Source organism: Mytilus edulis, chromosome 3 (assembly GCF_963676685.1).
Source record: "Mytilus edulis chromosome 3, xbMytEdul2.2, whole genome shotgun sequence".
Taxonomy (NCBI): Eukaryota; Metazoa; Mollusca; class Bivalvia; order Mytilida; family Mytilidae; genus Mytilus; species Mytilus edulis.
The window spans coordinates 56,491,455-56,504,038 of NC_092346.1; the positions used below are offsets into that span (position 1 = coordinate 56,491,455).

General features: G+C 31.1%; 2 protein-coding genes across 3 annotated transcripts in view; one reads left to right on the forward strand and one right to left on the reverse strand.

Moving 5' to 3' along the window:
- LOC139514377 (exportin-1-like) overlaps positions 1-12,584 on the reverse strand; it is a 667,034-nt gene that overhangs the window by 77,049 nt on the left and 577,401 nt on the right. The window lies entirely within an intron of this gene.
- LOC139514376 (chromatin-remodeling ATPase INO80-like) overlaps positions 1,099-12,584 on the forward strand; it is a 39,690-nt gene continuing 28,204 nt past the window's right edge. For both annotated transcript variants that reach the window (XR_011662604.1, XM_071303531.1), the window contains exons 1-13: positions 1,099-1,533; positions 3,465-3,618; positions 4,332-4,432; positions 4,970-5,037; positions 5,677-5,808; positions 6,340-6,472; positions 6,712-6,767; positions 7,400-7,540; positions 7,738-7,791; positions 8,678-8,881; positions 9,313-9,508; positions 10,122-10,189; positions 10,510-10,546. Coding sequence is in view for 1 of the 2 variants with exons in the window: in XM_071303531.1 (XP_071159632.1) it covers positions 3,476-3,618; positions 4,332-4,432; positions 4,970-5,037; positions 5,677-5,808; positions 6,340-6,472; positions 6,712-6,767; positions 7,400-7,540; positions 7,738-7,791; positions 8,678-8,881; positions 9,313-9,508; positions 10,122-10,189; positions 10,510-10,546 (1,333 nt within the window). In the remaining variant the exon portion in view is untranslated. The remainder of the gene's footprint in view (positions 1,534-3,464; positions 3,619-4,331; positions 4,433-4,969; positions 5,038-5,676; positions 5,809-6,339; positions 6,473-6,711; positions 6,768-7,399; positions 7,541-7,737; positions 7,792-8,677; positions 8,882-9,312; positions 9,509-10,121; positions 10,190-10,509; positions 10,547-12,584) is intronic.

Here is a 12,584-nt window from a genome sequence, read left to right on the forward strand (position 1 = left end):
TTGAAATACTAAGGCTTTTCTACCTCAGGCATAGATTACCTTAGCTGTATTTGGCAAAACTTTTAGGAATTTTGGTCCCTATCAATGCTCTTCAACTTCGTACTTTATTTGGCTTTTTTTTAAAACTTTTTTGGATTCGAGCGTCACTGATGAGTCTTTTGTAGACGAAACGCGCGTCTGGCGTATATATAAAGTTTAGTCCTGGTATCTATGATAATTTTATTTCCATGCCTAAAAAATTTCAAGCCCCCCCCCCTCCTCATTTACCTTCCATCCCCCCTTTTCGGGTAGAAAATGACCAATCCCCAAAAGAATTTTTATTTAACATCATTCATGTTGTTTAATTAGGAAAACGGACAATAAGTCCCAGGACAGAAAGTCTAAAATTTGATAGGACAAAAAGATCCAAAAAGTCTTAAATGATTTTTTTTTATAAAAGGTTCTTGAAATAGTTTTTTATGATTGCATTTATTAATTTTACAGTTTATGAAATTGTCATATGCCTTGATTTATGGAGATAAATCCGCTAGCAAATTTTAAGCATCGCGGCAATTGATTTATATATTTAGTGGCTCCATAAAGCCACTTTAAGGATGTCTGCTTGTCATGTTTTGGAATTTTTGTCAGATTTTCGCAGTCCTCTAGTTTTATCCATTTGAATGCCTTAAAAAATTTCCCCATGAACCCCCATTTTTCTTTTCATAAATCTTTTATATGTATAATTATAAGTCATTTGTAAACGTCTTATAAAATTTTATTTATTTTTTAATAGTATTTGAGAACTTTAACTGGTCAATGATAAAGCTACGAAAAATCAAGAGAGAACATTTTCCCGCCAAAATTCCAATATATCTCGAAAACAAGCACACGGACCCCTATATTTTTTTTGCTTTTTTAATTCCTCAATTTATTCCCTATTAGTACATACTAGTTTTATAAAAAGTTATTTATTTAGAAACTGAGCAGCGAACATCCTTAAGAACCAAGACACTTATGTTATTATTATTTATTTTTATTTTATTAATTTTGTTTACAAAGTTGTTTTATGAATAAATTTTTTTTTTTTTTAATACGCTCAGACCACTTCATTGTCAATCCGTACCAATAGCCACTGCCCTATTAAAGATGTTTTCGGATACTCTCGGATATTTTTATTGTATTTAACGGAACACGTCAAGACTTTACCTGATTTGTAATGAAAGTCGGGGAGAATTTATTGTCTCTATTGAATATTAACGGGTACAAGCTTAATCGAATAAAGTATTAACTGCTTGATAAATTATATAGTTAGAATACGAGTAAAATTTCACGCAATTAATTGTAAGATGTTTCCAAATGAAGCATTTCTATCTTTTAAATATATTAATATTATCACTTAGTAATGGCGGAAGACCCCCAGCAAAGGTGGAAGATATTCGTGAACTCGGCAATGTTTGCTAGCCGCCAGTCGAGCCTGCACAATGAATTCCGCCATTTTGATTTTCTTCAGTCATTCATGATACTCAACTATTCGTTGAAGGGTGTATCAAAGAGGTAAAAATCGCATGTCAACGGTGATTTTTTTTCACTAACATGAAAAATGCGTTCTGAACCGGCGTTTTTATCATGTAAAGAGAAAGTAGAAAGTTCCTTGTTTATGGTTCCCTCAAACCACATGTTTTTATATTTTTACATATCATGATACAAAATGTTTTGTTTACACATGTCAGTGATCCACATTACTCCTGGCACCAATGGCCTTCCACTGATACATAATAAATACTTTAGTACTGAAGCTATTCTCCCAATTATCCCAGACAAGTCATAGTAACTTGTCATTTTATCATTATGCAACGCCTTGTCTGCCCAAAATCATGTATGCTTTCAGTTTCATTCTCAATCTCCCCCTGTCATGTTCGCACCCTACATGTTTGCAACCTGGATCCCTTCGCATCATATAAATAAGTTTTTTTTTTTTATCATGCTTCACTTTGTGGATTGCTATACAAAATAAATAGAATAAAGTGGTATTCTTAAAATGTAACCTGAAGATTTGAAAAGGCCTTCTGTTTCTAACATTTCATAAGCTGTAAATAATTATCTTTTATTTTTTTTAATTTAAAACCTACATTGTTTTTACTCCTATTACATGTATTAGCTACTTAGATTTTACTTTTATACACTAACACATTAGTCCGAGATTACTCTGACGTCCAACGGCTGTGTTGCCAGACAAGCATGGGCTGTGGGACATCAGAGCTTGTCCCATATCAAAAAGTGGATATTTGCCCATCCAAAATAGATGCGCTGCTTCGTCGCTTCTGGTGCCAACTAATGGCCTTGGAATTATATAAATCGGGTATCAATTTGTTCATTTTTCATTTATCTCTTCATTTATGTAAGCTTCACCTACCTGCCACCCTTTATTTTTCCATATTTAATTGTAGATAACACAAATCAAAGGACAATGTCAATAACATCTATTGCAACATTGTGACTGATTTAGTATCACATCTGAACAATTCAAACTCAATTTTAAGTTATGATAGTTTTATTTGTATTCAACATTTTCTGCAATCAAATGGATGAATCCAATCTCATTGAAATACAGATCTTGTGTTGATACTTTGCTGACTGATATGACAATGTTCAGTTCTTTTTGTTCTGATAAATATTGTGTCGATATGACAATGTTCGGTTCTTTTTGTTCTGATAAATATTGTGTCGATATGACAATGTTTGGTTCTTTTTGTTCTGATAAATATTGTGTGGATATGACAATGTTTGGTTCTTTTTGTTCTGATAAATATTGCATTGATCAAGGAAATTTCTGCATCCAAACTTTTAATACATCATTAAAACAAAAGGTTTTGAGATCCTAAAGTTGCTTTAAAACAGAAAATAAATCTGAGGGCGCAGGTTTCCTGGTTCAATATATGCTTTTTTGTCAAACAATATTTTTTTCATCTACTTCATTTGGAAACAGATTGAAGGATTCCTCCTGGTGTGGGAGTTTCTAGCTGCATTGAAGACCCATTAATGGCATACGGCTGTTGTATGCTCTATGGTTTGGTTGTTGTCTCTTTGACACATCCCCATTTCAATTCTCAATTTCAACAAGCAGCATCATCATTGATCTATATAATATTTGGTCCCAGTGTACAATTATCTAACATCTCTGTTTTATATTCAACATTTTAATAAATAAACACCAAGTTCAACTTAGAATAATGGTTTTCATTTACATTTATGAATACTGTAAAATTTCATTTTTAAAATAAAAGGCAATAGAAACATCGTTTATTGATTTCTCTAAGTGGATTTTGGAGTGCAAATAGTTATGTTTGTACCTTTATTTCAATCTCCTGACTATCAGATTCTCTGAAATTGGAACAAATTTAAGGATAAAAAGCAGAGTAATACATTCCTTCTTAAATTATCTAGAGGAGCCACTGTTTGTTTATGATGTTTTTTCTTTTTTTCAGTGATATAAATAATGCTGCAGCACAGTACATCACTTGAACACAACTATGGACAACTTGCCAAACCACTACATGTACAACAGGTTGAACAAGCCTTAAGATTGGAACCATTTTTGAATTATGTAGAAGATGTAATAAATAAACCACCTGCAAATAGGTAAAATCAAAGAAATTCCAATTATAAAATTACAATATTAAATTGAAATTCAAATATTACAAATGTATGATATTTCATGTGATATATATATGCCAATTCTCAATTATTTTGGAGATTCCCTTCTCAAATCATAGCATACAGAGATAATTTCTTAAAAGAATTTATTATTAATAAGAGGATAAGTGGATACGAAAGAAATCGTCAGTCAACCCAGTATAGGAGTGTTTGTCTTTGAATGACAATTTTTCCCACATCTTTGTTTTAGGGAGAAACTAAGGCACTAAGAGAGAAACTAAATGATACAAATGATCAAAAGAACAATATCAAAATGATTATCGACTAACAAGTCAACATATATAACTTATATCATAAGTTTGTTCCTTAGAGGAGTTACAGCCCTTGAATGACAATCTATAACAAGTTTTGTGTGGGTTATTTTGCAGGTTTTAAAAAATAGATATAGAGACACTAAAAAACAAAAGAGATCAGTAGAACAAGATTGTTGTGGATTTTGCATTGTATATATTGTATTTTATGATGAAAGATGCCTGCAAAATAGTCATTGATATCATTGTTTGATGTATACAATATCATATCATAAATCTATCTAGCAATTTTTATTATTTGATGTAATTACTGTCCTGAATATCACTAAATGATTTGTATATCTTGTTATTATATAAGTAATTGACTATGATTTCTGATACTTACAGTGAGTGTGACAGTACAGATAGTGACTATGATGTTCTACAACCCATGGTTAAGGATAGTGAGGGCAGCAAGATATTGAATGGTGTTACAATTACAAAAGCAGGTATGGAAACCTTTTTCAAGAACATGCCATGCTTGTAAAAGTGTTTAATATGACTAATTATCATTACTCATTACTGTTAGTTTGCATGGAATTATTGTGTATTGTATGATGAGGTATCTTTATGTTTTACTTATTAAAAAAAAGGATAATTGCATGCATTTATATTGTGTAGAAAATAAAAGCCATGTTGGACTAGTGTTACTTTTTCCCCAACGAAATTGAAATTTAGTACAATTTATTTACAAATTAATTTGTCTTAAAAAGTTATTTCATTTCAGTAATTTGAATTTCAAATAGATCATGACTGGCAAATATGAACTTTCTGGACCTTTTGTTAAACAATGATTTTCACTATATTTTTTATATTTAAGAAATTCAATGAAGCAGAACTAAGAAATTACAGCATGTGCTAACTGCTGATCCATGCCTGCTTTTACTTAGAATTAAAAAACAAAACAATTGGCAGTTACTACACACACCATATCTTTTAGATTGATAGCAAATGTGTATTTTATGAGAAAAACAAATTTTTTATAGAAAGAAAAGCAGACAAAACAAGGCTATACAACTTCAGTAAGGTTAAGAAGTCAAGAAGATGGCTGAGGGTGAGTTGTTATTTGGTAAAAGTATAAGTAAAATCCTTATCACTAACAAATGACCTTGGTGTTTTATATTTGCATGTCGAATCAAAGGTTAATAAAACAATAAGACTATTGATATATAACATTACTGATTGGTGATTGTGACTTTCTACAGATTATAAAGTCTTTTTCAGTTTTCATCACAGTCATTTTGTGTTTGCAGAGTAAAGTTATCATATGTATGTAAAAATCTATTTGAAATGTACATCAGTCCTGAAATGTACGCTCACTCATTTCAATTATATTTACCAAAACTATACATGTTATTTAAAACAATGCAAAAGAGGTAAACATGCATTACCCCAAGACAGAAAATTGTCATGGATGATGTATTTGAATCCAAGGTGACTAGTTTTCACTCTTAGCAGCTATGAGATTGGAAAAGTTATAAGATTCTCAGTCATCCTATTGAATAGCTAGGAATATCCTTGAAGGTCATTAATGCAGAAAGATAATTTTGTAGGTGATACAAATATATCCTGCTTTGAACTTGGCTGATAGGCTGAGTCTGCTTTTTAGTGTTCTAGCTTTCAGAGTAACAAAGGCATGAAGACATGTCGTCCCCGACAATGATCTAAAAGTTATTTGAAATTGATTTTTCAGAACATACTTTTAAGTGATAGTTCATCCGATGAAGATGAGGAGAAGGCAATTACTAATGAAGATTTACAAACCATGCTTAAAATCCACAAATACCAGAGGAAGCATCAGATGCTTTTTTACCAAGATAATGAGGTAAGCGTAAAATCAGATTGGTAGATCTGCTTATTACATATATATAAATCTAATTGGCTAGTAAGAAATCCTAGTAATTTAAAATATTTTATATTGTTGAGTGCCAGGAAGTGAGTTAAGTTGAAAGTGTGCGAAACAATAAATTAATATTTGAAATATCGTAGCATGATATGATTATTGTCTGTAAAGGCTTAATTTATAAAACTACAATTCTGTTAATGTAAAATCATATATATAGATGCAAAATGTTAAGGCTTTACATTGAAATCAATATGAAGTCTCCTTTAAACAATTATTATCAACTTTCAATCAATAACCCCAAAAAATTCAGTGGGTCCTGGGTTTTGAACTTCTACCTAGTCATCTTACAGTATTAAGATCAATATTGAATGTAGGCCATTTGTCCAATTAAGATAATTAACATGAGCTTCAATGGAATGTATTGTCTTGCAATATCAATTTCTGTATTACTTCTGTCTAAATGCAAAAAGTAACATGGGCATTATGAAAACCTTCTTTGTTAATTCCCAGCACCATCAGCACCAGTACTACAGTACAGGTCTTCTATCTAACTATGACAAGTACCATGATCATCAAAAACATTTTCTGGGACCAAAGAAAAAGATTGCTAAAGAACAGAGAAAGCAGGAGAAGAAATTGAAAGGTAATGGCGTACAACATGTACAAGTACAGTAATTAAACTTGTGAAGGCTGTTTTACTTTGCTTTATAAATTAGATATTTTTAATTAAAGTTGAACTGTTAGCAGAAAAATCTCAAGGTGAAAGAGGTCATCCTTGATGCCTTTATCTTTTTAAATTTCTCAATTTATTTACAATGCTTTTAAACTATTATATAGATTAACATATTTATTCTAACACACTGTTGATATCTTGTCTTTTAGTCAAACTGAAAAAGCTGAAGAAAGAAAGACTGTCACCAGATTCAAGTCAAGAAGATGTAATTATTTAAAAAATAGATGAGAATATGACATATACATACACATAAAATGACATTTTACACTTTACAAGAGAAAAGCATGTCATAGAGTATCTCTACTTAAATGACTTGATTGCGAGATCCTAAGGATGTTGCTTCACAAAAACCCAGAGGCACACTATACATTTTCAAATGCTTGTATCTCATAACAAGCACTTGCTCTTGTCTTTTTTCTTTACTTTGATGCAATCAACATTGTCTTCTAAAGAAGCCTTAATATTTGAAAATGTTGGTAGTTTTAACATATCCACACATTTAGAAATAAAGAATGTCAGAATCTTTTAAGCCACTAATCGAGCTGTGAAAATCATTTTGATAATGCATGAAAGGTATTGCAGAAATAGTGAAAAAAAAACTTTAACAACACTAATAAAAAAAGGGGAAAACAAATTGATGAACACACTGTTTTGTTCCTCTTTTCATGTAATTTATGTCATTGCATTACACTTACTGGAAAGGACAATTAAATTTTGATAATTGACACTTCATTTTGCAGGCAAAAGCAAGGGAAATATAAAAATTAAGGTTGAACAGATCTTAAAAGCTTTGCCTTTATTTTGAATGTTTCAAACATACATTTTATTATTTAATAGGAAATAGATCCATCTATCTTAGAAGCAATATTAGCTCATCGTAGAAATGAAGCCAGAGGAGAAAAAAAGCTGTCACCAGAACAGGCTGACATCAAAAGAAAGAAATTATGGATTACCATTGCTAAAAAAGAAATACCAAAGGTAAAATTTGTAGTTGATGTAGTAAATTAAGTCTTTAATGTTTGAGTCTTTTGTCTTACTTTCTTGTCATTTTTGCTGTTTTGTTCCAACTTTTAAGAAAAGATATAGAAATATCATTTATATCTATTCCAGTCATTTTATTTAGAGACATTAGTATCTATTGTAATCAGCAATACAGTCTTTCATTTCTATTGTAGGCACAAAAACAAAAGGTAGCTGCAAGGAAAGAAGTGTTACAGTCATTGAAGAAGGTAAATGAATACATAAACCTGACCAAATGTTTACAGCATATGTTTATTAACTCCAGTGCTGCTCTGGAAATGAATAGACAAATTGGTGGTGGGGTTATTTGTGTTTTGTGTTTCAAACGATTATTGAAGAAGAGGTTTGCAAACCGTGTCATTGGTCCTGTAAGAAGCTTGATTATACCCCCGCTTTAAAAAAGGGGGGGTATACTGTTTTACCTCTGTCTGTCAGTCCGTCCGTCAGTCTGTCAGTCAGTCCGTCCCATGAAACTTTCGTCACATTTTTCTCAGGAACTACACATCCACCCTTTCTGTAATTTGGTATCAACATTTATATAAGTCAGCTATACCGTGTGATGCGTTTTCAGATTCATCACTCGACAACTTCCTGTTTACCAAACACTTGTATGATTTTACACATGATAGCCAAGTTGAAAATTTTCGTCACATTTTTCTCAGGAACTACAATACAAGGATTTCTGAAATTTGGTTTCAGGCTTTATATAAGTCAACTATACCGTGTGATGCGTTTTCAGATTCATCACTTGACAACTTCCTGTTTATCGAACACTTGTCTGATTTTACACATGATAACCAAGTTAAAAATTTTCGTCACATTTTTCTCAGGAACTACAATACAAGGATTTCTGAAATTTGGTTTCAGGATTTATATAAGTCAGCTATACCGTGTGATGCGTTTTCAGATTCATCACTCGACAACTTCCTGTTTACCGAACACTTGCATATTTTTACACTATTAATATTATCCACTTGCGGCAGGGGGGTCTCATCAGTGAGCAGTAGCTCGCAGTTTCACTTGTTGATAATGCAATTGTTAGATTATTTATATTTTAATAAATCAGGAATAATTCATGTGTATTAACATTTAAAGGTATCACAACAGTGTATGAGAGAAGTGAGAAAGGCTGCCAATCAGTCACAGAAAACAATGAAGGAACAGCAATCAAGGGCTAGGAGAATGACTAGAGAAATGGTCACTTATTGGAAGAGATTTGAGAAAGTTGAGAAAGAACACAGGAAGAAAGCAGAAAAAGAAGCATTAGAACAAAGAAAGATGGATCTAGAGTTGCGGGAGGTATAGTTAATGTTAAATATAAAAAACAGTTAAGCTAAATGTTTATGAAATTTTTAAAACTTTTAAAAATCATTTCATTTTCACAATGTTGCATTTCACAAATCATTCTTACTAGTTTTATTTTTGTTTTACTCCCTGAATAACTATCAACAGAAACCAAAGATTTATTTTATGATTTTCAAAATCATCATCCTGCCCTTAAACAATTGAATAGGAAAAGACAATAAATTGTAAATCCCCATGTAACCATAAAGTTTAGCAATGGGGAGGAAAGCAAATTTAAAAAAGTATTTGAATTATTACACAACTTATTTCAAAGTCAAAAGTCTTTATTCAAGAGCCAAAAATATATATATTTTTTTATAACATTTTGTGAGGAAGGTTGCAGAAATTTTACATTTTAAACATTTTTGTAATAATTCTTATTTCAGGCCAGAAGACAACAGAGGAAGTTAAACTTTTTAATTACCCAGACAGAACTGTATGCTCACTTTATGGCTAAGAAAATGACAGGTGAATCAGAGGAAAGACAGAATGAAATATTACATCAGCTGGATGAAACCAAACCAGCAGGACAAGTCACAGTCAGTGGTGGTGTTCTTACCGATTCTGCATGTGATGATTATGGTAATAATTTGTAATAAATGTGACAGAAAATATGGCAAATATATGTTTCCTTAAGAACAGAAACAACAAATCACCAGTTATATAATACCAAGCTTAACATTTTCTAAGACATACATGTCTGTTTTATATATTACTTCCATTTTTTTGGTCACAAATTTTGGCCCTGCAATTTTATCAGAACCACATACTAGATATTTAATGCTTTGAAATCAAGATTGAAGTTGGAAATTATTGCAATCCAACATAGTTATTCTAATTATATTAAATGCAAACAATGAATTTTAGGTGTTACATTTTTCTTTGCCGAGATTTAGCATATAAGTGATTAGCATATAAGTGATTTTCAGATTTTGCAGACAGTCATTGCTCTTTGATAATTCTTATGGAAACTATGCCCATCGAGTGATTTTATATTTGGTCTCGATCTGTAAAATATTAAAGTGATTTTTACAAGTGAATTTTAATCTGCCAGTCTGGCACTTTCTATTTAACGACACATTGAATTCTTATTATACCCTCTGAGCTTGGATTTTTTTTGTAAATGATTAATATGGAGTGGAGATATACTTTTCATGACATTTTGAGCAAACTCTGGTTCATTGTGTATTTACAGATAGTGATCGTATGAAAGATGTAGCTTTAAGAAATGCTGAGGATGCTTATTCTAAACATCATGCAAAGGTTATATATGTTATTTTTAATCAGTTAGGACATAATTTAATCTTATTAGATATTTTTTAACTGTATTCTGTTATGTTATTAGTATAGTTTAAATAACTTGTAATTAAGTTTAATTTCTAATTCAAAGTTGGAACCCCTGATTCGGGTCTAATTTATGCAAGTTTAAAGTTGGAACTATGAAAATAAAATTCTGCAACATATAAATTTTCATAAATTATAAATTTATTTAAAGTATTTTAAAATTGTGATGTTTGAAAAGTACTTCAAATGGAAATTTTGTATGTATCATGTTTTTACACTTCCTGGTGTGTTTATTTCAGAATTCCATGTTTAGACCAGAATCAGTCACTGCTAGCAGTAAGTTACAAACATAGTTGGTTTATTGTGCCTTAAATCAATTAGATAACTTTAGTATAAGTTAATAGAAATCTATGAAATTTAAACACAAGGTTTATGACAACAAAACGAAGGTTGGATTGATTTTGGAAGTTTTGGTCCCAACAGTTTAAGAATTAGGGGCCAAAAAAGGGTCCAATAAGCATTAATCTTGGTTTTCACACAATAACTCCAGTATAAGTAAATAGAAATCTATGAAATTTTAACACAAAGTTTATGACCACAAAAGGAAGGTTGGGATTGATTATGGGAGTTTTGGTACCAACAGTTTAGGAAGTAGGGGCTAAAATCAAACTTTGTTTTGATTTCATCAAAAATTGAACTATGGGAGTTCTTTGATATGCCGAATCTAACAGTGTATTTAGATTCTTAATTTTTGGTTCCGTTTGTTAACTAAAACTAACATTTTAGGAATTAGGGGCCAAAAAGGGCCCAAATAAGCATTTTCTTGGTTTTCGCAATATAACTTTATTTTAAGTAAATTGAAATCTATGAAATTTTGACACAAGGTTTATGACCACAATAGGAAGGTTGGGATTGATTTTGGGAGTTTTGGTTCCAACAGTTTAGGAATTAGGGGGCAAAAAAGGGCCCAAATAAGCAATATTCTTGGTTTTCATACAATAACTTTAGTATAAGTAAATAGAAATCAATGAAATTTAAACACAAGGTTTATGATCACTAAAGGAAGGTTGGGTTTGATTTTGGGAGTTTTGGTCCCAACAGTTTAGGAATAAGGGGACCAAAGGGTCCAAAATTGAACTTTGTTTGATTTCATCAAAAATTGAATAATTGGGGTTCTTTGATATGCCGAACCTAACTGTGTATGTAGATTCTTAATTTTTTGTCCCGTTTTCAAATTGGTCTACATTAAGGTCCAAAGGGTCCAAAATTAAACTTAGTTTGATTTTAACAAAAATTGAATCCTTGGGGTTTCTTTGATATGCTGAATCTAAAAATGTACTTAGATTTTTAATTATTGGCCCAGTTTTCAAGTTGGTCCAAATCGGGGTCCAAAATTAAACTTTGTTTGATTTCATCAAAAATTGAATAATTGGGGTTCTTTGATATGCCAAATCTAACTGTGTATGTAGATTCCTAATTTTTGGTCCCGTTTTCAAATTGGTCTACATTAAAGTCCAAAGGGTCCAAAATTAAACTAAGTTTGATTTTAACAAAAATTGAATTCTTGGGCTTTTTTGATATGCTGAATCTAAACATATACTTAGATTTTTGATTATGGGCCCAGTTTTCAAGTTGGTTCAAATCAGGATCCAAATTATTATATTAAGTATTGTGCAATAGCAAGAAATTTTCAATTGCACAGTATTCAGCAATAGCAAGAAATCTTAAATTGCACAGTATTGTGCAATAGCAAGCAATTTTCAATTGCACAGTATTGCGCAATAGCAAGAAATATCTAATTGCACAATATTGTGCAATAGCAAGAAATTTTCAATTGGAGTTATCTTTCTTTGTCCAGAATAGTAGTTGAATCAACTTAAATCATTGTTTTATACAATATACAATGTATATTCACTTTTACTACCAACTGATAAATTTAAACAATCTTTACCATTCAGTGATAACAAGCACTTTATTTTACATTTTAATATTTTATGATGTATTTAAATGAGTAGTTATTGTTGCAAACTCCATTAGGAATTTGAATTGAGATCAGTTTTGGAAAAAGGGAAAGGGGGATGTGAAAAAAATGGGGAAGGGGGTTAAATTTTTCTCATTTCAGATTTCATAAATAAAAAGAAAATTTCTTCAAACATTTTTTTGAGAGGATTAATATTCAACAGCATAGTGAATTGCTCAAAGGCAAAAAAATAATTTTAAGTTCATTAGACCACATTCATTCTGTGTCAGAAACCTATGCTGTGTCAACTATTTAATCACAATCCAAATTTAGAGCTGTATCCAGCTTAAACGTTGTGTCCATACTTGCCCCTACTGTTCAGGGTTCAACCTCTGTGGTCGTATATAGCTGCGC